We start from the raw sequence: 22,812 nt of genomic DNA, 5'->3' as shown, positions 1-22,812 counted from the left end.
CCAGAGGGGGGTTGGAGGTGCTACAGGGCGCTTCTATAACACTGCATACTTGTTCCCATCTTAACACTTAGAAAATGTTATGAAATAGTTTGTTAGTTTCCTGTTCTCCTTGCAGAGTGACAACATCTGTGACGACATGGACAGTGCCCATCTGTCTGGCCCATAGATGATATGCATCCGATGTTAAAAATTAAGGAAGTGAATGAACACATGACAGTAAAGATGAGGGCACAGAGGTGGTAGGGGGGGTGACTGCCAGAAAGTGATGCCAGGTTCCAGTGGGGTGACCCGGATCAGCTCAGGCCTGATGCTAGCCACTCCCACACAGCTCCTTTCTTTCCAATCCACTTGTCATTCTCTTTGAGAAGGATTGAGGTCTCTGGAAAACAGCCAAAAAACTGTTATGGGAACGGCAAGCCCAAATAATGCTCCGGCATCAGGAGGATCTGAGTGCTGAAAGCCACTTCTGTTCCCCTTCTCTCAGCTGAGGGGGTGGGAAAGCCCTAAGTCCTTTCAGAGAGACTTAGAAGGCATATAAAGGCCCCTGGTTGAGGACTCGCTTCCTCATTCTGCACTTGGTGTCAGAACTCTCAATCCACCACTGAGAGAAAATGTCCATCCAGTGAGTATCTCTGGGAGGTATTTTTAAATGCCTTAGTGGGCCGATGGTAAATGGGCTATTTCAAGAGGTCCTAAAGAGGACTGAAGGCCTGTTTATGGGAGGCCTTGGGTCTTGAAGGGGAGAATTTCTTCCTATTTATATATTGAAGCAAATATCTAGAATTGGGGTCTAAATTACTGTGAGATTTTTGTGAATGGGCCTTGAAAGCAGTTGTGAGCATGAAGACTATAATGAGGCAACCCTAGGTTGCAGCCACTTCCCAGCTGTGTGATTTTGGACTTAATGTTTCATAGTCTATGTTTTTCCATATATAGAATGAGCATTGTGGTATTGTGACATTTAAATAAGCTAATAGCATGCAAAATTCTTTTTGGTGTGTGGCACATAGTAAGTGCTTAATAAAAGACAGCTATCATAATTAAGGACTCTGGGCATGGTTCCCACTTGAGAGGTTATAAAATGAAGCCAAAGTGAAGAGGCAGGAAATGAACAAAAATATGAAACCAGAATCTCCCAGTCAGACTATTTTTAAAGAGCACCATAAGCTCCTGGAGATGGGTGAAGAAACAGGATGATAGGCACAGATGATGGTATATGATAGGTATTATATATTTTAAATATAACAAATAATAAAATAACAATAACAAAATATGAGTTGTATTATAACAAAAAATAAGTTACTTGCCCCAAAAGCGGTCATCTCCCAACTCTTGGAGGGACATAGACGAGGCAGGAGAATCAATGATGCTGCGCACTTAGAGTGGCGACAGGGCAGGGTAATTCTGGGGGACGACCACTGAGAGCAGCAGGGTTAGTTGATTTATCATCCAAAACATGGAAGACTGCAGAGGGCAGAATTAGGTCCACTGTAACATTAAAAGGGAGGTCATTCCTCCGACATCAAAGGTAGAGCACTGACCCAGCACCCCCACAACCTGCCACTAGCAAACCTGAGGACATTGCTGTCCTCCAGCAAAGTGTGTGCTCCCAGCAAAGGCTAGACTGGCAGTGGTGCTCTAACATTGAACCAGAGAATGCCTTTTCTCTTGGAGCTCTACCTCTGCCTCAGGGGACTTTTCAGAGTATCAACGTGGGCTTCTTCTCGATTATTCCACCTTTTCAGAGTTGAACATCCTGCTGGTGGTTACAAGAAACTGTTCGAAACTGTGGAGGAACTGTCCTCGCCGCTCACAGCTCATGTTACAGGTTGGTCTCACCAGTCTTGAAACCATCTTCTCTTGCTTTGTTGAGATCCCTTTTCCCTGGTTTTTTATTCATTGGCATCTCTCAGTGGTGGAGGTGTGGGCTTTGTATGCCAGAAGCCCATTTCCTCTCATTTAGCTTTTATTTCCCTAAGCTAGAAATATGCTGCCTAACGGCAACTCCTTGGGACTGGGACTCCATCTTTGTCATCTTTAAACTGTCAAAGCCTAACTCAGTGCCTGGCATATAGTAAATATCCTAGAAATGCATGTTCCATTATCCATTCCAGTGTCTGGATAAGTGAGGACCTGATGACAAGCATTTGGAAATATTACAATAAAGAGTGGTAGGTTTCCTGCCTATTGATTTGCTTCCGGAGTCAGACAGCTGCTCATTGCAGCTCCAGTATTTTACTGGCTGTGAACCTTGCAAGTTACTTAAACTTTCTGAGTGCCAGTTCCCTTACCTATCAAAAGGGTTGTCGTGAAGAACTAAATAAGATAACTGAACGATTCACCTAGTATCCAGCACAAAGCAATTCATAAGTGGCCATTATTAGTACTATTGTTAGCATTATCCAAAAACATCATATGACCCATGCAACATCCCTGTTTGGACACAGAAAGTCTCTTCCCTCCTGTTTCTCCTTCTGTAAAATAAGAGAGAGGAGCCAAATGTTCTTTCTCAGACAGATTCTGATGCTAACAATATAGGTTTTAGCAACCAAATTTATGTTGTGTCATTAGTCAAGTCATGCCTTCTTAAAGGTTTTATCAGAAAAATACATTCTTAGGAAGCAGGCTGCAGAAATGGAACTGCAGAAAATAATCCTTCTGTTTACAAAAATGGTAAGGATTAAGCAAACATTGCATTTTTCATAGGATATAAGGGCACATATCTAACTGCTTAAAATGAAAGGCTTCATGGCCTTTATTGTGTACCCCTCATTTTGCAGACGAGGACACTGAGCCCCCGAGATGGCACATGGCAAATCCTGAACCAGAATCCAGGCTTGTGCAATTTCTGACAGCCAGGCTTGTGCAATTTCTGACAGCCAGGCTTGTGCAATTTCTCCTTCAGCAGGTTAATCTTCATCTGGACAGTAGCCCATACCCTCAAAGGAATATAGCTCTAGGTTTTAAAAAGCCGGTATTCTTGTTGTCATTTAAATGGTTTCTTCTATAGAAACATCTTTTTTTAGTGTTTTGATCCCTGTTCCTAATCCACCTTTCCTACACCTTACTCCATCATAATACATCAAGAAATTTGATGGTAAAATTCGAGATGGTAAAAAGGCAAATATATTGCTATCTGGGGAAATCTGGTGGGTGCAGAATCCCCTTTTCCTCAAGATGCTTTTCCTTGTCTCCTTCCAACCCTTTATCCAAACTCAGGCATTGCAATGTTTCCCACCACTTGGTCTCCTAGTGAAAGGACAGTCAAGTCAGCAAGCATTTTGGAAGGGCTGCCCAGTGTGAGAGCTGGGAATGAAAATCATTGCCAGCTTTACAAAGAGGCTGCCCAATTGAGCTGCTAATATAATCACACACTCCCCCATACCAGGGATGAGCCCAGCAAAGGGCTGGGCTAAGAAGCAATATTCTATGTCTCACCTTCATCACAGGCAGGATCCCCCTCTGGCTCACTGGCAGTCTCCTTCGATGTGGGCCAGGACTCTTTGAAGTTGGATCTGAACCATTTTACCACCTGTTCGATGGACAAGCCCTCCTGCACAAGTTTGACTTTAAAGAAGGACACGTCACATATCATAGAAGGTAAAGAATGCCAGGTCCTACTCCTCCTAGGGGTAGGGCCTAGCTCAGCACCTCCTCCTATGTGCTCCTCAACCTCTTGAATTCAAGAGGCTACTTACAGGTTTGTTTCCTCTCAGAATCCTGGCCCAGGACATTTGCATAGATACCTGGGAACTGTGAGATATTAAAAAAGAACCTAAGAACTAGGGCTTTCGGGTTCAATATGCTCAGCTTCAAATTTTATATCTACTAGACATCACTTGCCTAACTGGGCAAACTTTGGCAAGATATTAATCTCTAATTCTTGGTTTTGTCATCTCTAAAATTCTAACTCAGGGTTCATTATAATGATTAAATGAAGTACTGATAAATAGGAAATATTCAGTAATAAGAAGTTGCTATTTTTATAACTATTGTTATAATTATTAGACCATTGGTTCTCTAGACTCTTTCTTTTTTTTTTTTTAATAATCAGAAAGGCCCTGGGTAGGAGGGAGAGGTGGCACAAAGAGGGAAGGACCAAATTTTGTCATAATAATACAAGAGAAGTTTACTAAGAACAGAAGATTGGTGCTAAAAAACTCCAAGGCTAAGCCATCACTCCAAGTACCCATTAACACCACAATAAATACTTCGCTTTTCCTGTAATATTCAGACCTGTAAGACGCTTTGTTGATCACCACAGGTTATCAGGAATTCTGAAGAGACACCATAAGGAAAAGCAAATGAAGGCTTGAGGTAGTCAGGATAATTCAGACTGTAACAGAAGAGAAATAGATCAGGTCAAGCAAAAATTTAGCTAAGAAGTCAGACAAAGCTTTCATATGCCCCCTAAAGACCTTGGTATTTTTTCTTCTCCATGACTTTGTTTCTTCATCTAGAAATTTTAAACTTTATTATATGCTTTGGAAGAAATGCAAAATCAGATTTTAATTGGCTTTCCACATGAGAAATCCTAGGCAACGTATGGGATATGGTTACAGAGTTCTGTCTATACAAGATACTGGATTCAAGAACATCTACTTTTTTAAAACCAGAGAAATAAATTTTTAAACTGCAGGAAAAAAACCAAGAGTGACAAAAGGGAGATTGAAAGAACTATAATTCAGCACACCATATTCTGTATTTCTCCATTCAGTTTTAGGTTGATGGGTTATAGGCTACAGGAAGTCAGAGATCCTATGTGAACCACCCACAGAGGTTGCATAGTGTGATATGGAGAAATGTATGTTTCCCAGCCCTGGCCAACTTGAGTTCTAACCCAGTTCTATGACATATGCCAATCGCTTAACTGCTCTGCTTGGACATGACAAGTCTCAGTCATGAGCCTCAATTTCCTTAAGTCATTGTGAGGTTTATAAGACTTAAATTTAAGCCCATAGCACATAATCTCTTTCTCTCTCAGTCACCCTGAGAAAGTTACTGAACAAAGCTCTTCATTCTTCATGTTGTGGATTTATGGTTCCAACTTGTTAAGGACATATGGAATGACCATTCTCAGTTCCATATGGACCACATTGATTGTCCCTGCCTATGACCCTTTCCCATGTCTCTGTGTCCTTCAGGTTCATCCGCACTGATGCTTATGTCCGGGCAATGACTGAGAAAAGGATTGTCATAACGGAGTTTGGCACCTGTGCTTTCCCAGATCCCTGCAAGAATATATTTTCCAGGTTACTGAAATTTGACTGCATGTTATTAAAGACATTTTACATTAGCCCTTTTCTCTCACAGCTTGAAAGTTACTGGACTGAAAAATCCATTTGCTTCTGCAGGTTTTTTTCTTACTTTCGAGGAGTGGAGGTCACTGACAATGCCCTTGTTAACATCTACCCAGTAGGGGAAGATTACTATGCCTGCACAGAGACCAACTTCATTACAAAGATTAATCCCGAGACTTTGGAGACAATTAAACAGGTAGGACACAATGCTCTGGCAACATTGCTCAAGAAGTTAGAATTTGCAGTTTAGAATTAACTGCACTTTGGGGGAAAGAACATGAGACCCAGATAGATGAAGTTTCACCTCTTTGCTTTGTCATCAACTACTAACTATGTGACACAGGGCCAACTTTGTTTCTTCATCTATGAAATTTTAAACATTTATTATACAGGTTGGAGGAAAACCTTATAAAATGCCTAACATATTCATTCATTCATTCATTCATTTGTGACACAAATATTGAGTCCCTTCCATATATCAGAACTTATACCAGATGCAAAGAATATATCAATAGGAGAGACAACCCACGTAAGACAAGAATTTGGAATAAATTGTTTAGCTAACGGGAAGCTACTGCAAGTTTTTGCTTGGTGAAACAGTATAAGCAGAGCCGTGCTTTAGGATATTTAATCTGGAAGCCATGCATAAACCGTATGGGAGGACAAAAGAGGTAAGGGACAGCTGGGAGACAAGCTAGGTAGAATTTAAGATCAGAACTAGATATTCAGTGTAGTAGAAACAGAACGGAAAAAACAGCCCCAGCCCTAGGCCTCAATGTCACTAGCTAATTTGTAATTCTCAACAGACTATATTTACTAAGACTTAACATATCCTCTTCATAGCTCTCTTTTATTTTTAATGTATGTTTGCAATCATATAAGACTATGTGTTAGATCATTTGGAGAAGAATTGAAAATGAATTCTAAACCATTCATTTCACTCTGATGAGTGGATCTGTACTCAAATTGCTATGGTAATATAATTGCAAATGTAAAGTTCATGTAAGGCTCCAAAATAGCCTTTACTAGGGGGTCAAGTTTCATTGTGAGCTTCACTGTGCCTTGACTTCATATAAAAATACAGTTTTAGAATTTGAGATTCTTTGATTAACTATTACTAAAATAGCCTCCTAATAAGTACCTTTGCCTCCAGCCTGATTCTCTTAAATACAACTTCCCTAATTCAGTAGAAGCAATTTTTCTCAAATGCAAGTAAAAATGTGTTTCTCTATCTGAGGCACCCAGAGTTCCCAAGATAAAGTCCAAACAGGACTTTGTGGCTGGCTGGTTCTTATTTCTCCTCCTCCATGCATACCTTTCATAGCAGCCATGTTTAATGACTAGTAATCCCCAAACAGCACCTGCTATTTCACAATTCAGTGCTTGTACATTAGGATTCCCAGTCCCTGTAATATCTGTCTTACTTCACTTGGCTCTTACTTGTCTTTCCAAACATTAGTTGGAGTCATTGCCCTTGGGAAGCCTGGCCTAATCTCCCAGTCTGGGTTAGATGACCCTTCAGATATTGTTTTGCATTTACCAGCAATGTACTGTATTATATACCAGCTTATTGGTCTAACAGTGCTACCAAATAGAACTTTGTACAATGATGGCAGTGTTCTATATATGCATTGTCCCAGTGCTACTGAGTACTTGAAATATGGCTAATGTGACTGAGGAACTGAATTTAAAATTTTACCTAATCATAATCAATCCACATTAAATTACATGTGGCTACCATATTAGACAGCACAAGTCTAGACTGATGTTCTTGACCCTGGCACAGTAATCATAGAAGTTTAATGAGTACATAAGGAATGATTGAATGAATGAATGTCTTTTATATTATTTAAATAAAAATGCTTAAAACTCCCTTTAAAACATATTCTCCTAATTAAATAGAAAGAATTTTAGTTAAATATATACCTCATCAATTATCCATTCAATAAATCTGTATTGAGAGGTCACAGGTAGAAATTCTAGTGATTTTGCCAGCATGTTGCTTTGTATCCTTGAAAAAGTCACCTGACCTCTCTTGGACTTCAATTTCTCTTTCTGTAAACAGAGAGATTTATGCTAGATTTGTGATTCTGAATTTCCTATGAGACTCCAAATTGAATTAAAGTGCTAAATCTTTTCTCCAGAAACATTTGCATTTAATTCCAGGAGATTCATGGTTCTCCTGAAGTCTATTTAGGTTGACTCTATACTAAATAGAATCCTGGGATTTCTTTCACTTCCAAATTTATACTCTGTGCAAGCCACGGGATTTGGTATTTAGGTTATAGTGTACAAAATTGCCATTTTCATAAAATAAAAATTATTGTATATCTCAGCAATCTCACACAATTCATCTAATACAATAAGGGGGATATAAAGAAATCCCAGGATTCACATTATCAGTTTGAGGATAAGTTGCATGAGCAGGAGGAAAGTAACTAACCAGAGCAGTGTATGGGGTACACGGAAGAACACAGTCAGGAAGATCTCCAAGATTTCAGAGGTGTGGGGGAATCAGCATGAGGGTCAGAAGAGAGCTCTGCACTATCAACAAGAATTCAGGCCGACTTGAAAGAGGGTAGAACCCAGGGAGATGGAAAAAAAGAGAAAATGTGCTTTGGGTGAGGATACAAGTGGCAGCCGTAAGGTCAGACCTACGGACCAAGAGGTAATACAGCCTTTCTCTTTACATGGATGACATCTGCTCTGCTTCCGTAGGTTGATCTTTGCAACTATGTGTCTGTCAATGGAGCCACTGCTCACCCCCATATTGAAAGTGACGGAACTGTTTACAACATTGGTAATTGCTTTGGGAAAAATTTTTCAATTGCCTACAATATTGTAAAGATCCCTCCACTACAAGCAGGTCAGTTTACCAATTTGACCCTTCTTAAAACAAGTATCTATATTGTGAGAAAATTACTGGAAATGGGATACCAAATCAGACTATCAGGATCGCACTATAGATGCACAGTTAAATTCCTTTCAGATTGCCTTTGCACGATCCTGCAGGGACCAATGCCCAGAAGCATCATAGCAGAAAATGACGACTTGAAAACAGAAAGCAAGTGGCCAAATCGTATTCTACAATGTTTCAAAAATGTAGTGTATATGAGTATCTGATCATGTAAGAGTTAGATCCAAGTTCAGGAAATACTTACTGAGCTCTTATTCATGTGTCAGGCAAAATTAAATTTCTAAACAAACATGTGTATGCATAATAGCACACACACATATATGAGAGGGTACTAACTATTTTGTGTGTGTTTAATTCTCAAAGCCACAAACAAACCTATTAACTCATACTAATATTATAGAAGAATACTAAAACAGAAAAGAGAGTCCTCTTCAGAATTCTCCATTCATCCTCTATTCACTGCCAGAAATTTGATAACCGTCTTGGCGACAGAATTATTTGAACATATATGGATTTTTGTTTGGTATTGCATAGCCTGGATCTCAAGGTGTGGTCCCTGGACCAGCAGAATCACTTGGAAAGCTGCTAGAAATCCAAGGTCCCACCCATGGTTGACTAAAGGAGAAATTCTGGGTGTGGGCCCACAGTTACTATTTTAAAAACCTCTTTCTGTGATTCTGATGTACACTAAGGTTTGAAGACCACTGACATAGTAGGAAACAAACTTTTCTGTGCATAAGAATTACCGTACAGAACTAATGACACAAACCCACATACATGACACTTTATAGGTAACTTAAGAGATTACAAAAGGCATTTTGAGCATACAACTGTGTGCTGACTTGGCACCTACCAGTTGTTAAGATGCGACTCCACTGTCCTCTGCCTGCCACAACACTGTTTGAGTACACTTTTCCAAATCTGCTGCTGTTTGGATTTTCCTGGGTGACTGCAGCTTCACATGAAATTTCCCTAAGAAATGCCAATGACTGAAAAAATGAAAATAAGCTCTAAAAACAAAAAATCAAGATCTGAAAATGTATTTCTTTATTTGCATAAGCTGTTCTAAATGCATTGTATTAAAAGAGAAAAAAAGAGGCTTTTCCAAAGCCTTTTAAAACCGCTTTATTTCAGACAAGGAAGATCCAATAAGCAAGTCAGAGGTCGTTGTACAATTCCCCTGCAGTGACCGATTCAAGCCATCTTACGTCCATAGGTAACTTGAAGGCCTGCTATGAATCTTCAGGAAAACTCAAGTTTAAAGATCTGCTTTGCCTACCTTTGATACCAATCCTGATCACGACATTTCCTTGCAGAAACCTAAATTTAAATGTAATTAATTTCATGTAGGCACTGTTGATTCATACCTCATGTGCACATATTTTTTTGTGGTTTGAGAATCAGTCCTTCCCATTCACAAGTCTATTTGTGTTTCTGAACAGTTTTGGTTTGACTCCCAACTATATTGTTTTTGTGGAGACGCCAGTCAAAATTAACCTGTTCAAGTTCCTTTCCTCATGGAGTCTTTGGGGAGCCAACTACATGGATTGTTTTGAGTCCAATGAAACCATGGGGGTAAGGCATGCATTTATTTGTCACGTTTAGGATTCTGAAGATGGCGTTTCATAATGTATACTGTTTCCCTTTTTAAATGCATCAAAATATTTTCCTCACTTTTCAAGGTTTGGCTTCATATCGCTGACAAAAAAAGAAGAAAGTACCTCAATAATAAATACAGGACCTCTTCCTTTAATCTCTTCCATCACATTAACACTTATGAAGACAATGGGTTTCTGATTGTGGATCTCTGTTGCTGGAAAGGGTAAGAAAGGACATGTGATAATGTTACATCCCCAGTCATCCTAGAAATTAGGGGCCTTTTTCAGAGATGCTGCTCTCAATATTTAATATGAATTACAGCTTTAAAAAAACGCAAGAAGTATGCTTAAGTCACAGAATATAACTGAAAAAGCAGTAGGGAGGCTAGTTAATCAGAAGCACATGCAAACTGAACATCAAAACCATGGCTAGTGATTGAAAACTGATCAGGTCTATGAACCTGAGCTGAAAATCAGAGATGCTATGACCTGATACATGAATTTAAACTTAACCTCACTGCAACTTGACATGGTCCCTTGGTGGGGCCTTGAACTCCACCCACTCTAGGTTTGAGAGAAAGAGGCATGCTTTCTTGAGAATAATACCAAGTCACTAAAAAGACAGTAGCCCCTAAAGACACAGAATGATGATGGAGAAACAGAGCAGAAAGTATCAAAAGCTGCTGTTATTTAAACATACTGGTGAGGCAGATTTCTTTGTTTTGTTTGGTTTGGTTTTCATGCAGCATGGACAGGAGAAAATGGCTCTAATATACTTGGGTCATTAGCAGTTCCTGGGTAGGAGAATAAAGAACAGGCAGGTTGGGGCGCCTGGGTGGCACAGTCACTTAAGTGTCCGACTCTTGGTTTCAGCTCAGGTCCTCATCTCAGGGTCATGGGATTAAGCCCCACCTCAGCTCTACATTAGGCTCAGCTCAGAGTCCACTTAAGAGTCTCTCTCTCTGCCCTTACCCCCTTTCCATACCCCTTACCCCATGCTCATTCACCCGTTCTCTCTCTCACTCTCTCTCTAAAATAAATAAATAAATCTTTAAAAAAAAAAAAGGAACAGGCAGACACTTGTTCTTTTAAAAGGCATGGATCATCTCTCTGGAATTATTTGCCATTGTCTGTGCTCATGTCTAACTTCTTACTTTTGCAGATTTGAATTTGTTTATAATTACTTATATTTAGCCAATTTACGTGAGAACTGGGAAGAGGTGAAAAAAAATGCCAGAAAGGCTCCCCAGCCTGAAGTGAGGAGATACGTGCTTCCTCTGAATATTGACAAGGTAAATGCCCTCTACACAGATTTCAGATATATCAGATTTGTTCTCCTGCCTTATGTTTATACATAAAGTCTTGAAACTTCAGAGCTGGAAGGAACTTTAAAAATATACTAATTCAACACCCCTCATTTAACAAATGAGGAAACTAGAGCTCAGAAGAGTGACATGACTTAGGAAAAGCCAAGTGCAGCAGAGCCAAAATAAAAAAAACAGGTTTTGATGCTAAATCTGCTGTTCTTTCATTTGTAAAATTCTTTCAAAATATATTTTCTCAGTGAATAGTGCAGACCACTGTTTCTTAGGATCCTCTGTCAATAATATAAATAATTTAATTTAAGTGATTTGAAATTCTAAAGAAATGAAGGATTAAAAAGTACTCCTTTAGGGAAATCAGCCCGTTATTTTGATTTTTCTGCAAACCTTCAAAAAATATCAGTAGAGGACAAACATCATTAATAGCCTTTGGCGGTCATCTTTTTATTTCTACTTTTTCTTCCCTGTATTCAGTAGCTGTCTTTTTATAATATTAGACTAACATCAAGAAGTTTTTATGTGATAGAATGCCAGTCAAAACCAAGACAAACAGAATTTTCACAATGGATACATGAGCATACACTGTCATTTGTGTACATATGAGATATATACACAAAAATGGGTAAGGCAGCTATATGGAATGTAGAACATTGTACTCAAAGCTAGATCAAATACAGTGGAAAATAAACCCAATTTAGAACTAGACACTACAGCTCTTAAGCAAGTTTGTAAACTCTATAAGGATAAGAAAGGAAGAGGAAGTTGAGGTGGGGCATTAGGTGGTTAGTTAAATGAGCTTCTTCAAAAGCAGAGAAGTGTTAAAAAACCAAACTTAATGTAGAAATACAAAGTGGTTGGTAGAGCTGGTACATTAGGAGCAAAGAAGAGATGGGCATTGGGCAGAGGGACTGGAAAGAAGGTTGGAATGATATTGTATGAGCCTTTAAATACTCTAACTTTGCCCTTGGGAAGCAGATCTCTAGTACATAGCTGAGTGTCTACAAAATACCAAATGAATGAGTTGAATGATCTTAAATTAAGATCATTTAATTTAAATATGCCTTACCTCACTCTCTTCACATCCAAGAATAGGAACAAGGAAAGATTTTCATAAATATGTAGTCATCACTGCCTGAAAAAAGACCACCCAATAATGAAATAGAGAACCTCGGTGACAAAAAAAAAATGTCTAATGTCATCCTAGACCCTTCTTTCGCAATTAACCACTGCTAACACAACACTGTATGACTTATTCCAGTGGGTACATCACTAGGATATGCTCTTGTTCCCCAGGAACTCATTACCTAGTGTATTGGGGAGGAGGAAGAGGGGGTGATTTGGTAATGATAACACATGTTGACATGAGACAAGTCGTGGGAAGGAGGCATAAAGTGCTTTGGCTATTCAGACAATGAACGGTCATGATTGTTTGGAGAAATTCATGAAACACAGTCATTTGCAATATTCTGGCAGAAGATACTGAAGCACATCAACTTAAGACAGGAGGCATAGTTTGAGAAAAGACAGAAGTGGGTGGGGCAGAAGAGCAGAGGGAACTGACTGCAATCCAATTAGAACATAAGCATACATAGTGGACTAAATGAGGCAGGATTTTTAAAAATTTTAAAAAGCAAACTTGTGGTCTTCAAAAGCTTTAAGTCCAGGCTAAGAGGTTGTACTTTTTTGGCAGTGAAAATCTCTGAACAGAAGAAAACCGCATTCAGAGCTGGTAGAATGGGTACCACGTGTGCTGACCTTCATGGTTGTCTCTTCAACTAAATGCCTGGCTTCACCCAGGCAAGTCACTCAACCACTCTAAGTTCAGTTGCCTGCTCTGAAACCTAGCTAAATTGGACTAAATAATAACAAGGGTTGTTTGCACCTTTAAAAACTTGATTTTCTAAAATAAGTCTGTGTTGTGCCTACGTGATACTGGAAGTGTAGAAAGGACAGAGATAGGACCCTGGGGTAGAAGACAATAAATTCACTCAGGCAGGCAAGAGAATAATGTAGTGATCCTAGGAAAAGGCAAACATGGATGAAAATAAGAGTTACTCTAGGTGGAATTAAAAGGGACTTGCATTTGATTGGATTGCAGAATGAATTAAATCTTAGACATGCAAAACATCATAGAGATCCCATAAGCCTACATGTCTAGAATAGTGATACTTTTGGAAATAGGGAGTGTAAGAGGCAGAGCAGGTATGGAGAAAAACATGAAGTATAGAACTCTCAGGAAGGGAAAGGAAAAGGAGCTTCACTTCAAGTCATACAGAGCCAGGCTTGAGTTTTAGCTCTTCCACTTACTAACTGAGTGATTTGACCTTAAATTTCCTTTTCTCTATCTATAAGGAGAAACATTGAACCTTTTTAAATTTCCTTTTCCTAATCTATACCCATCTTACAGAGTTTTTGTGGCTGATACATGAATTGGTATATGTTAATTATTAAATAAAGCCCTTGAAAAAAAATATAGCCCTTCTCACAAAGTAAATATCAAATAAATATCCCCTATCATCAGCAGCAACAACAACAAAATCAATATCAAAACATCTTCATAGAAGATACCTCATAGGCTTCCACACATCAGTGAAGGACCTTGTAAGGTCAATCAGGGTTGATAGTTACTGATGTTGAAATGATGATCAAATATACGAGATTAAATAGATGAGACTGCTAGCAAGGAGAAGTCATACTTTAGAATAAATTTTAGAAAAGAAACATACACATTTGCTTATTTTGAAAATAAAGAATTTGATAGTATAGAAAAGATCGAGAGAAGAAAGGTTGGCCAGACACAGAAGTTTGGGAGGTCTCATGTACAGAAAGTACAAAAAAGAGGAGCGAGGAAGAGAGGGAGAGAGAGAGAGAGAGAAAGAGAGAGAAAGTCACCAAATAGCCCTATCTGGAGCTAAGAGAGGAAAATCCCACATTGGATAGGGCAAGAGGGTTTCATCAGTGCCCCTTGCTATAGACAAGTTAAAAAGGATGAAGACTAAAAGTCAAATACCAGATTTGGTGATCTCCAACAGATGAGGTTGAGAGAGGGAGAAATTGGGACTCAAAGGGCAGCAACTGGTAGGATGTGGGAGCAGTTACTGTAAGTCCACACTTTGAAAAATGTGGCAGGGAAGGGGAAAATCGGTCATAAATTGGGAGGAGAGGTACGAAAGATATTGAGGGAAGGGCTAAGGAGAGGAAAGAGTATAAGATGAGTGAAGTTTCCAGTTTACTAATTAGATAATGGTCGTACCTTTAAAATATGTCTTTATATTTTTTTGAGTAGGTGGTACATTTAAATAGTCAAAAATCAAAATGATATGCAGAGGTACACACTGGGAAATCTCACTCCACCCTCCACCTGCATCCAGTCTGTACTATCCCCGTTCACTCCCTATGTGTAACTTTTCATGTTTTTCCTTTTCTTTGGTTTGTTTATGCAAATATAAGAATATATATATATATATAATTATTATTTCCCATTCTCATACACAAAAAGTTATTTTCTATATCCACTGTTTTCTTCCCTGCTTTCTTCATTTAACAATATATATGCTAAAGATCTTGCTGTTTTCAACTACACGGTATTCTTTCTGTGAACATACCCAGGTCTCTCATTGCTGCACAACAGAATTGTTTCCAATCTTTGGCTATTTCCAATAATGTGATAAGTAATAACTTTGTATGTATGTCATTTCATACATGCACAGATATATGAATAGATTAGATCCTCAGAAATGAGATTTTGGGTTAAAGGAAAAATGCATCTGTTAAAAAAATAAAAGTGGGTGGGTAGCAAAAATGAGGAGCTAGTTTGTTGGGGAAAGCAAGAATAATGTTACAGATTTCTTACATAAAAATTTTAATTTAGTAATAGAAAAAATAAGATAGAATTAAGAGAATCAATTTAAACTTACAAGTATATAGATAATATGTCTGACGTAAGCATTTGATCTCTTCTTCCCCAAAACACCACAAAGTGCCTTGAGGTTCTATTTCACAAAATCTCATAAAATTCTCATCATTTCTGTATTTGCTCCTTACCTCCTATCCCTTCCCTATCTTCTTCTATGTCCTCTTAATCAATGATACACCCTCAGAAAAATCCCCTCTATCCTCTTTTCAAAATGTTCCTTTCACATTCTTTACTTTAAAACCAAAAGTGGGTAGAGTGATGAATCACAGACCTGTACCCCTGAAACAAATAATACATTATATTTTAATTAAAAAAAAAACAACAACCTGGGACCACCTTCATGGCTCAGTAAATTAAGTGTCTACCTTCGTCTTGGGTCATGGTCTCAGGGTCCTAGGATGGAGCTCCACATCTGTCTCCCAAGTTCAGCGGGGAGGCTGCTTCTCCTTATCCCCCTGCTTGTGCTCTCTCAAAGAAATAAATAAAATCTTCAAAAAACAAAAACAAAAAGCAAAAACCTGGCTCTCTCCTAAAGACATTGATCTCTCCAGTCTCTTCCTACAGCCCTTATACCTCTTGACCTGGAGTTACTGTAGGTATTCTCTGTTCTACTTCTCTGTTTCCAGATTCACTTTTCCTGCCATCCACTCTTAACATATTCCAATTTTAATCTCATTTCAGCTAATCTCAATTCAGCTAAGGGATATATACATATATTCACCCCTCATTACTACTATTGTTTATGAACCACCACTGCCTCACTTCCCTTCTTGGCCCAGTGTCACACTCCCTGGATCTACTGACTCTTGGTCATTTCAGGGTGATTCTTCCAACAACCTGGCCTCTCAGTTCCTTGACCTCTTCCACTGATCTTGTCCTCCATCCTATGTCAGCTACTCACTCCCCATAGTCATACACTTGACCCTGCCATTACCTATGACTGTGCTTCTTCCATAATCTTAGTTTCATGCATGATATGCTCTGACTACCACCTTCTATTTTTCAAGATCGCTTGCCCTACTATGATTCCCACCAGAAACCTCCAATCCCCTGAACTTACTACCTTCTCAACATACCTCACTCCCCTGAGAACTTACTTTTCCTCATTACTTAACTAAAATTCCATTGTTAACAATTTCAATCTTATATAGATTCTCACTTCTCTTGCCTCCTTCTTACTTTATTGAACTCATTTGTCAAAACCACAATTCCCCCTCATTAAATCCAACTCTCCACCCACTCTACACTTGTATCTCTAAGGATGAAATTAAGTGCTGAAAACACACAATCATGTTAATTGGTTCATTTTTAAATATATGACCACAAACCTCATTGCTACATTTCTCAACTTCATTTACTCTCCCACTTTGCTAGTTAAGTATTTCACACCCTCCCCTCTTCAATCTTCTAACACTTCCCACCTCCACACTCATACTCAGCTGATGGCTCTGCTTCCTATTTTATTGAAACAAATGAAAGAAATCAAAAAAGAACGTTAGACTCCTGCCACCACATATACCCGCCCACCAGCATCTGTACTTGTATTGAATTATCTATCATCCCACCCAGAACTATTCCTTCCCATTTTCCCTTCCTTACCCACTCAAGGACATCACTCAAGTGATTCTCTTCCCTCTCCTTTATCATTGCTTTCCCTTCTTTCTCATTGGGTCACTCATACCGTGCTATTATTTTGCTCTCTTACAAAATCCTTCTCTTGACTCTTCTTGCCCCCACAAGCTATCTTCATTCTCTTTTTCATAGACCCCTTAATGATGGAGGGCATCAGAACTCAGCCTTTCATTCTATCTTCTGTTTGTACATTCCCTCCCTTTGTAAAGACTCATGCTTTAAAGCAGCCTACATTTACATTTTCAACTTACCTTTCAATTCAAGATTTATATATGCTACTGTGAATTCCATGTTTCCCTCTGAATGTCTAATAGACCTCTCAAGCTTAATAAGATGAAATCTAAATTTCTTCTCTTCCTCTACCAAAAAAAAATTTACCCCACCTGCAGCAGTCCCCATCTTTGTTGAGACAGCTTCAACAATGAATTTTCAGGCCAAATACCTTGGAGTCATCCCTGACTTCTGTCTTAAGTTCATGCCTCTTCCCTACCCCATAGCCTATCTAACAGGAAAACCTCATGGCTCTGCCTGCCACTTCTCACTGACTCCAGTGCTACTAGCCTAGTCTGAACTACTCTCTTCTTTTGACTAGACAACTGGACAAACTGGTGTCCCCATTTCTGCTCTTGCATCCCCCTACTCCCAAGGGTAGTCTCAAGAGAACAGCCAGAGCAATTCTTTCAAATATTATAGCATGTCAATCCTCTGCCCCAAATCATTCTATGACTTTCCGTCTCTCACTCAGAGTAAAAGACCAAGTCCTCCCAATGACCTAAAAATCTGTACACAATCTCTCCTCTACATTCCTTTCCTGTTTTTCTTCCCCAGGCTCAGACAGTTGCAGCCACACCAGTTTCTTTAATGTTCTTCAAGCACATTTGGCATCCTCCTACCTCAGGCCTTTACGCTGTTTTCTTTGTGTAAATGTTCTTCCCTAGATATCTATGCTGTTGGTTTCTTCACTTCACTTCCTACAAAAGGTTTTGTCCCAAATGTCATCTTTTCAAGGAGACCCACCCTGACCACCTACTAAAATTATAACTCACCTACACCTCAAACTTTTGATCCTCCTAAGTCCACTCTATTTTTTCTCCCCATACTCATGATATATTATATACTTTATTAATTGTATTGATTGCTTATGTCCCCAAACTAGAATGCAAGCTTCAGGAACCTGATTCTCTGAATCCTCCCTAACATCTAGAATAGAGTCGAGCACAAAACATGTATTCAAATATTTGATACAGGTATTAAAAAATAAATGTGTTCTTAGAAAGAGTTCAGGTTATGCATTCCTTTCACAGATGAATCTGAAAACCACCAGGCAGGGTGATGGAGTGACAAGAGATCTTAGATAACATCTGCTCCAATAGTTTTCTTATATGCATTTTTTTTCTTTTTGACAACAGAAATGTATGGGTTTTTTTTTTTTCAAGCAAAATCAAAATATCCTAACTGTAAGTGAGATAAACACTATAAATGAATTCAAAGAGTTTGAAGTCCTTTGCTGGTCTTAAAAAAAAAAAAATTCTCAGAAGCCCTTCCTCAGAGCCTTACATTTTCTTTAAGGACAATCTCATTGTAGAGATGTGAAGGCCTAGAGGGCCTAGAGGTTACAGGACTTTCCCAGTGATACACAGGCAGTGACCAACACAGGTAAAGACAGTTTTCCCAATTGTGTTGCTTTTTGCACTGCTCCTCCCTACACATTGACTTAAGAAACAAAGAATGCAAGAGACAAAACTCAGGAAGACCGCATTTATGGCTGCTTGATTTTTCTTTCCTTCTCACCGAGGTGTCTGTTATCCTTTTTCCTTAGGCTGACACAGGCAAGAACTTAGTCACACTCCCCAACACAACTGCCACTGCAATTCTGTGCAGTGATGAGACCATCTGGCTGGAACCTGAGGTTCTCTTTTCAGGGCCTCGCCAAGGTGAGATTGATTTAGAGGGAACAAATTGTCTGTTTCAGAGATTTTTTCAGAGTTTTCCTAAGCATGTCCTCTATTTTGTAGCATTTGAGTTTCCTCAAATCAATTATCAGAAGTATGGAGGGAAACCTTACACGTACGCATATGGACTTGGTTTGAATCACTTTGTTCCAGACAGGGTAATTAATCCATCTTACCTAATACTAGAAAAGTAGTTTGAGTCATATACTAGTCAAGTAAAGCCCATCAACTGATTAACTGATGTTTGTTTCTCACAAGCAGCTCTGTAAGCTGAACGTTAAAACTAAAGAAACGTGGGTATGGCAAGAACCTGATTCATATCCATCAGAACCTATCTTTGTTTCTCACCCAGATGCCTTGGAGGAAGATGATGGTAATGAAAGCAATGGATGTGTCTGAACACTTTCTTTTTATTGGGAGTTCTATATCCTAGTACATTAGGAGTCACAGTGATTTCTCCCTTATGTCCAGATATGATCCTTAATACTACTAAATTCAATGCAGCATGAAAGTATTTAAGCTTATTAGAAAATAAGTTTCATCTTACGGCCAAGCTCATTGATTACTCATGGGAAAATGTTAAAGCACCATCTGGTGTCATAATGGAACATCAATGTCTGTTCTAGATGAAGGCGGGAAGGATGAAGAAAGAACAGCATGAATTCAAGGGTGTTGCCTTTCCTGACCTAGATAAATTTCTGAGAAAGGATAGAGTTCGAAGGAGAGAAATTGAGTATTCTAACAGATCAAAGAGAATAAGAATGGGGCTTTGTGCCTCTGCTTTGGGTTTCTTCTTTTAGTAAGCTGGAGCCATAGCCTATAACAGAGTCATTCAATGACAAAGTATCAGTCTTTGTTAACTATTGATTAGCTGGGACAGGAAGGTAGATGACACTCTCTGGAATTAAAATTTGGAAAGCCACAGAGAAATGAGTAAAAGAACTATGGAGCCATTTCCTGCTAAATGATTTTACATATACAGTCCATCTGGACAAAACTGCAAAAGGTTTGTTCACGTTTTGTTGGATGGAAGTAAGCTTCTAGCTAGGTCTTAGAAAGTACAGAAATAATATACCTTACTGTTTTCAAAGCCTTTTAATATATTTTTTCACTTGATTGTCACAACACTTTTTTTTTTGTAATAGGTTATGTTAAATCTTATGTTACAGACAAGAGCACAGATCTTTTCATCAATAGGAATTTAATGAACACCTACTATGTCCTAGTAATTGGAGTAGCTATTGGAAATCAGCAGTGGACAAGACAGATATGGTCACTCCCTTTCTGGAGCTTACAGTCTAGGGAACATAAAGAGTTTGAAAGATCCATTCAAGGTGGTGGTATAGACAGATGGTGGATGAGTCAGGGCAAGATATCAAATGATATAATTTTCTTTATTTGTCAATGCCAATACCTCCTATATTATTTCAGTGACATTTAGCCTATGGTCCTGGGCTTTTTTTTTTTTTTTAACATTGCCTTACTTACTTTTGATTAACAGGTGTAGTTCTGAGTGTGGTGGTGAGCCCTGGGGCAGGACAAAAACCTGCTTATCTTCTGATTCTGAATGCCAAGGACTTGAGCGAAGTTGCCAGGGCTGAAGTGGAAATTAACATCCCTGTCACCTTTCATGGACTGTTCAAAAAATCCTGAGCACATTCTAGCACATTATATTTCTATTGACAAAACCAGAAAAACAGTCAGGTCTGCAATCAAATTCTGTTCAGTTTTAGCCTGCTGTATTACATCGTTTTAACTTGCAGATGCACACAATTTTGCAATATTTTACAGAAAGCACAGAGTTTAGCAAGCAATTCCTTAAAAAAAAAAGGCAGCACAAATTTTAGATAATCATACTTTCTCTGTGAGACAGGCAGACCATAACTAAAAACTCTTTATATATTTATCAATCAAGTAGAAAATAAATGTGGATTTATTAAGCTTTTTTCCTCCTGTAAAAGTATATTTTAGGTATCTATCTACTCCAATTATTTTTTAACATTTAAAAGCCAAAGTTTTCTACAACTGATTTGTATATGGCTTCCCTAAGGCAAGGTAGTACCATGCAAAAGGCTTAATTACTAAATGTCAGACCAAACTTTTTCACAACCAGGGACTATCATCTAAGAGTAATCCTAGTAATAAGTGTGTGTGTGTGCGTGTGTGTGTGTGTGTATACACATTACTGTTCCAAGATTCTCAAGCTTTATGAATTTTAACATTTCCATTTAATATAGGCAATTACTGATTATTTCTAATTTTACAATAAGAAAGACTATCTCTAATCGACTGACAGCTCTAACAAAATAACATCGCAGAGATAAGCTATCTATTAAAAGCTTACATAACATCAAAGCACTTACATATAGTAGTGACTATAATTTTTGAAATACTTACAAATATAATTTCTACTTAAAATCAGAGTATAAGATAATGTCAGGGGGTTATACTATGTTGCCTCATGTTTAATTATATATAAGCATTGTGCAATCAGCTGACCTAAGCAAAAGACAAAGAGAGAAAAAGAAAATATTAAAATTAGTATTCAGATATTAATACATTTAAGCATTTTTATTTTAAAAATTATTCTCTTATTGCTACATGTTGCAAAAAATGGAGATTGACAAAAAATCATATTCTATATCTTAATCCTGGTATGTATTTTATGCTAAGTATTACACATCATTGTTCTTAAGATAATCCCCATTGTGTTTGACTAAGTAAAAATAGCTTGAAGGAACAGACTGACTAGGGTATTTGATGCATCTATTTGATTTCTTTATTTAGAATAAAATGCAAACTCATTTTTAAAATTATAAATACTCATTGAAACATACTTCTCAAAGAAAATTTAAAATTACAGAAAAGTAGAAATTATAAAGTACAATCATACAGAGCTCATGTAAGCTCAACTACTATTAAGATTGGGGACTATTCTTTTCTTTTTTCCTCCCATGGATTTTAACGTAATCATTGTTTCATTGTGCCTAGTTCCTAGCCAGAATTAGAAATTTCACAGAAGAAAAGAAAATGCCAGAGAGTAACGTGGAATGTGTGATGTAGATAAACATCAACCTGTTAGTTTTTGTCTCTAGACATGGCACATGAACATAATTCCACAGAGAAGGCTATTTACCCATTTCTTTTAAAAATGCAGGAAATAAATTACTGAATAATTACTAAGTTTTGTGCTTGATAAAATTTCCCTATTTAAGAGAATTCCTAACGCTGCCCTTTCCTACATTTGCCAATCACTCCTTGCCTTATTCCTTCCTATTCATTTTCCATGAAGAAAGTCTTGCACTTCAGTGTGCCCACCTCTCTTCCTTGTGCAGGATCCCACTGTGAGCACTGTGCTCTGTGGAGATCACAGTGTTTGTGAAGACAGAAGAGAGGTAGATCTAACTAAAGCAACATCCTGTCAATACCATTTCACAAAATTGGAATTCTCTATATAACCATTGCTAATATTATGCCAAAAAGGCTTAGGAACTGCCTTTTAAGACCAAAAAATGGAAGATGGGCTTTAAATTTTTTTAATTAAAATAAAGGAGGCTTAAGTCAGGAAAGAAGGACTAATTTGGAAATGCGGATTGAAAAAATTAAGGAACCTGCTTTCTAAGAACCAGAGCTACCCATTTGGAGGATCTAGAGAACCACCTCCCATGTATAAACAAATAAGTCTTTTTTAAGGAAAAAATTCAACTAAATTAAGACAAATAAACCTGTTGATAAGTAGTTATTTTTAAAACAAGTTGTTTGAGACTTTTATTTTTTCCATTTTTATTATATTTGTCATAGCCATGTCAATCAACTTTGGAAAATATCACCAAAGGCTTATTAAAAACTGACAATTTTTTGTCTTATGGCAGATAATCTAGACAAAGTCCCTGTGCTGTATTCTAAACCAGAAAATACCAATAGACAAAAAGGCAGCCTACATTCCAAGAATTCCATCAACCAACAGTCTGGCTAAAGAACAAAATGGAGTGCTTTCTTCCATAAACTTGACAGGAAGAGTATCAATGATTAGGGATTATAGAGAAAATATGTCTTTATAGAATCTCTGAAGACCATCCCAGAGGAACACCAAATCCGGTAAAATTCAACGTCAGTGGGAAAACAATCTCTGAAAGACAGGAAGAAAGGAAACTTGCACTCTTAGACTGCCTTTT

General features: G+C 38.1%; 1 protein-coding gene across 1 annotated transcript; it reads left to right on the top strand.

Moving 5' to 3' along the window:
• Positions 1 to 582: 582 nt before the first annotated feature.
• Positions 583 to 21,139, top strand: RPE65 (retinoid isomerohydrolase RPE65). Its single transcript, XM_044238444.1, has 14 exons — positions 583 to 622; positions 1,746 to 1,828; positions 3,450 to 3,600; positions 5,145 to 5,252; positions 5,355 to 5,496; positions 8,019 to 8,166; positions 9,352 to 9,433; positions 9,660 to 9,792; positions 9,900 to 10,039; positions 10,978 to 11,107; positions 18,505 to 18,619; positions 18,701 to 18,795; positions 18,899 to 19,010; positions 20,139 to 21,139. Exons 1-14 carry the CDS (start codon positions 612 to 614, stop codon positions 20,288 to 20,290), a joined length of 1,602 nt encoding a protein of 533 aa, XP_044094379.1. The 5' UTR covers positions 583 to 611; the 3' UTR covers positions 20,291 to 21,139.
• Positions 21,140 to 22,812: the final 1,673 nt, after the last annotated feature.

The sequence above is a fragment of the Neovison vison genome, chromosome 2 (assembly GCF_020171115.1).
Source record: "Neovison vison isolate M4711 chromosome 2, ASM_NN_V1, whole genome shotgun sequence".
Taxonomy (NCBI): domain Eukaryota; kingdom Metazoa; phylum Chordata; class Mammalia; order Carnivora; family Mustelidae; genus Neogale; species Neogale vison.
Note: the sequence above shows the minus strand (reverse complement) of the source record. Positions and strands in the feature narration are given on the sequence as shown.

Excerpts from the sequence above, each read along its gene's own strand:
- RPE65 (XM_044238444.1), top strand. Across the intron at positions 3,601-5,144 it reads CACGTCACATATCATAGAAG|GTTCATCCGCACTGATGCTT; the intron begins GTAAAGAATGCC and ends TGTGTCCTTCAG. Across the intron at positions 11,108-18,504 it reads TTCCTCTGAATATTGACAAG|GCTGACACAGGCAAGAACTT; the intron begins GTAAATGCCCTC and ends CTTTTTCCTTAG.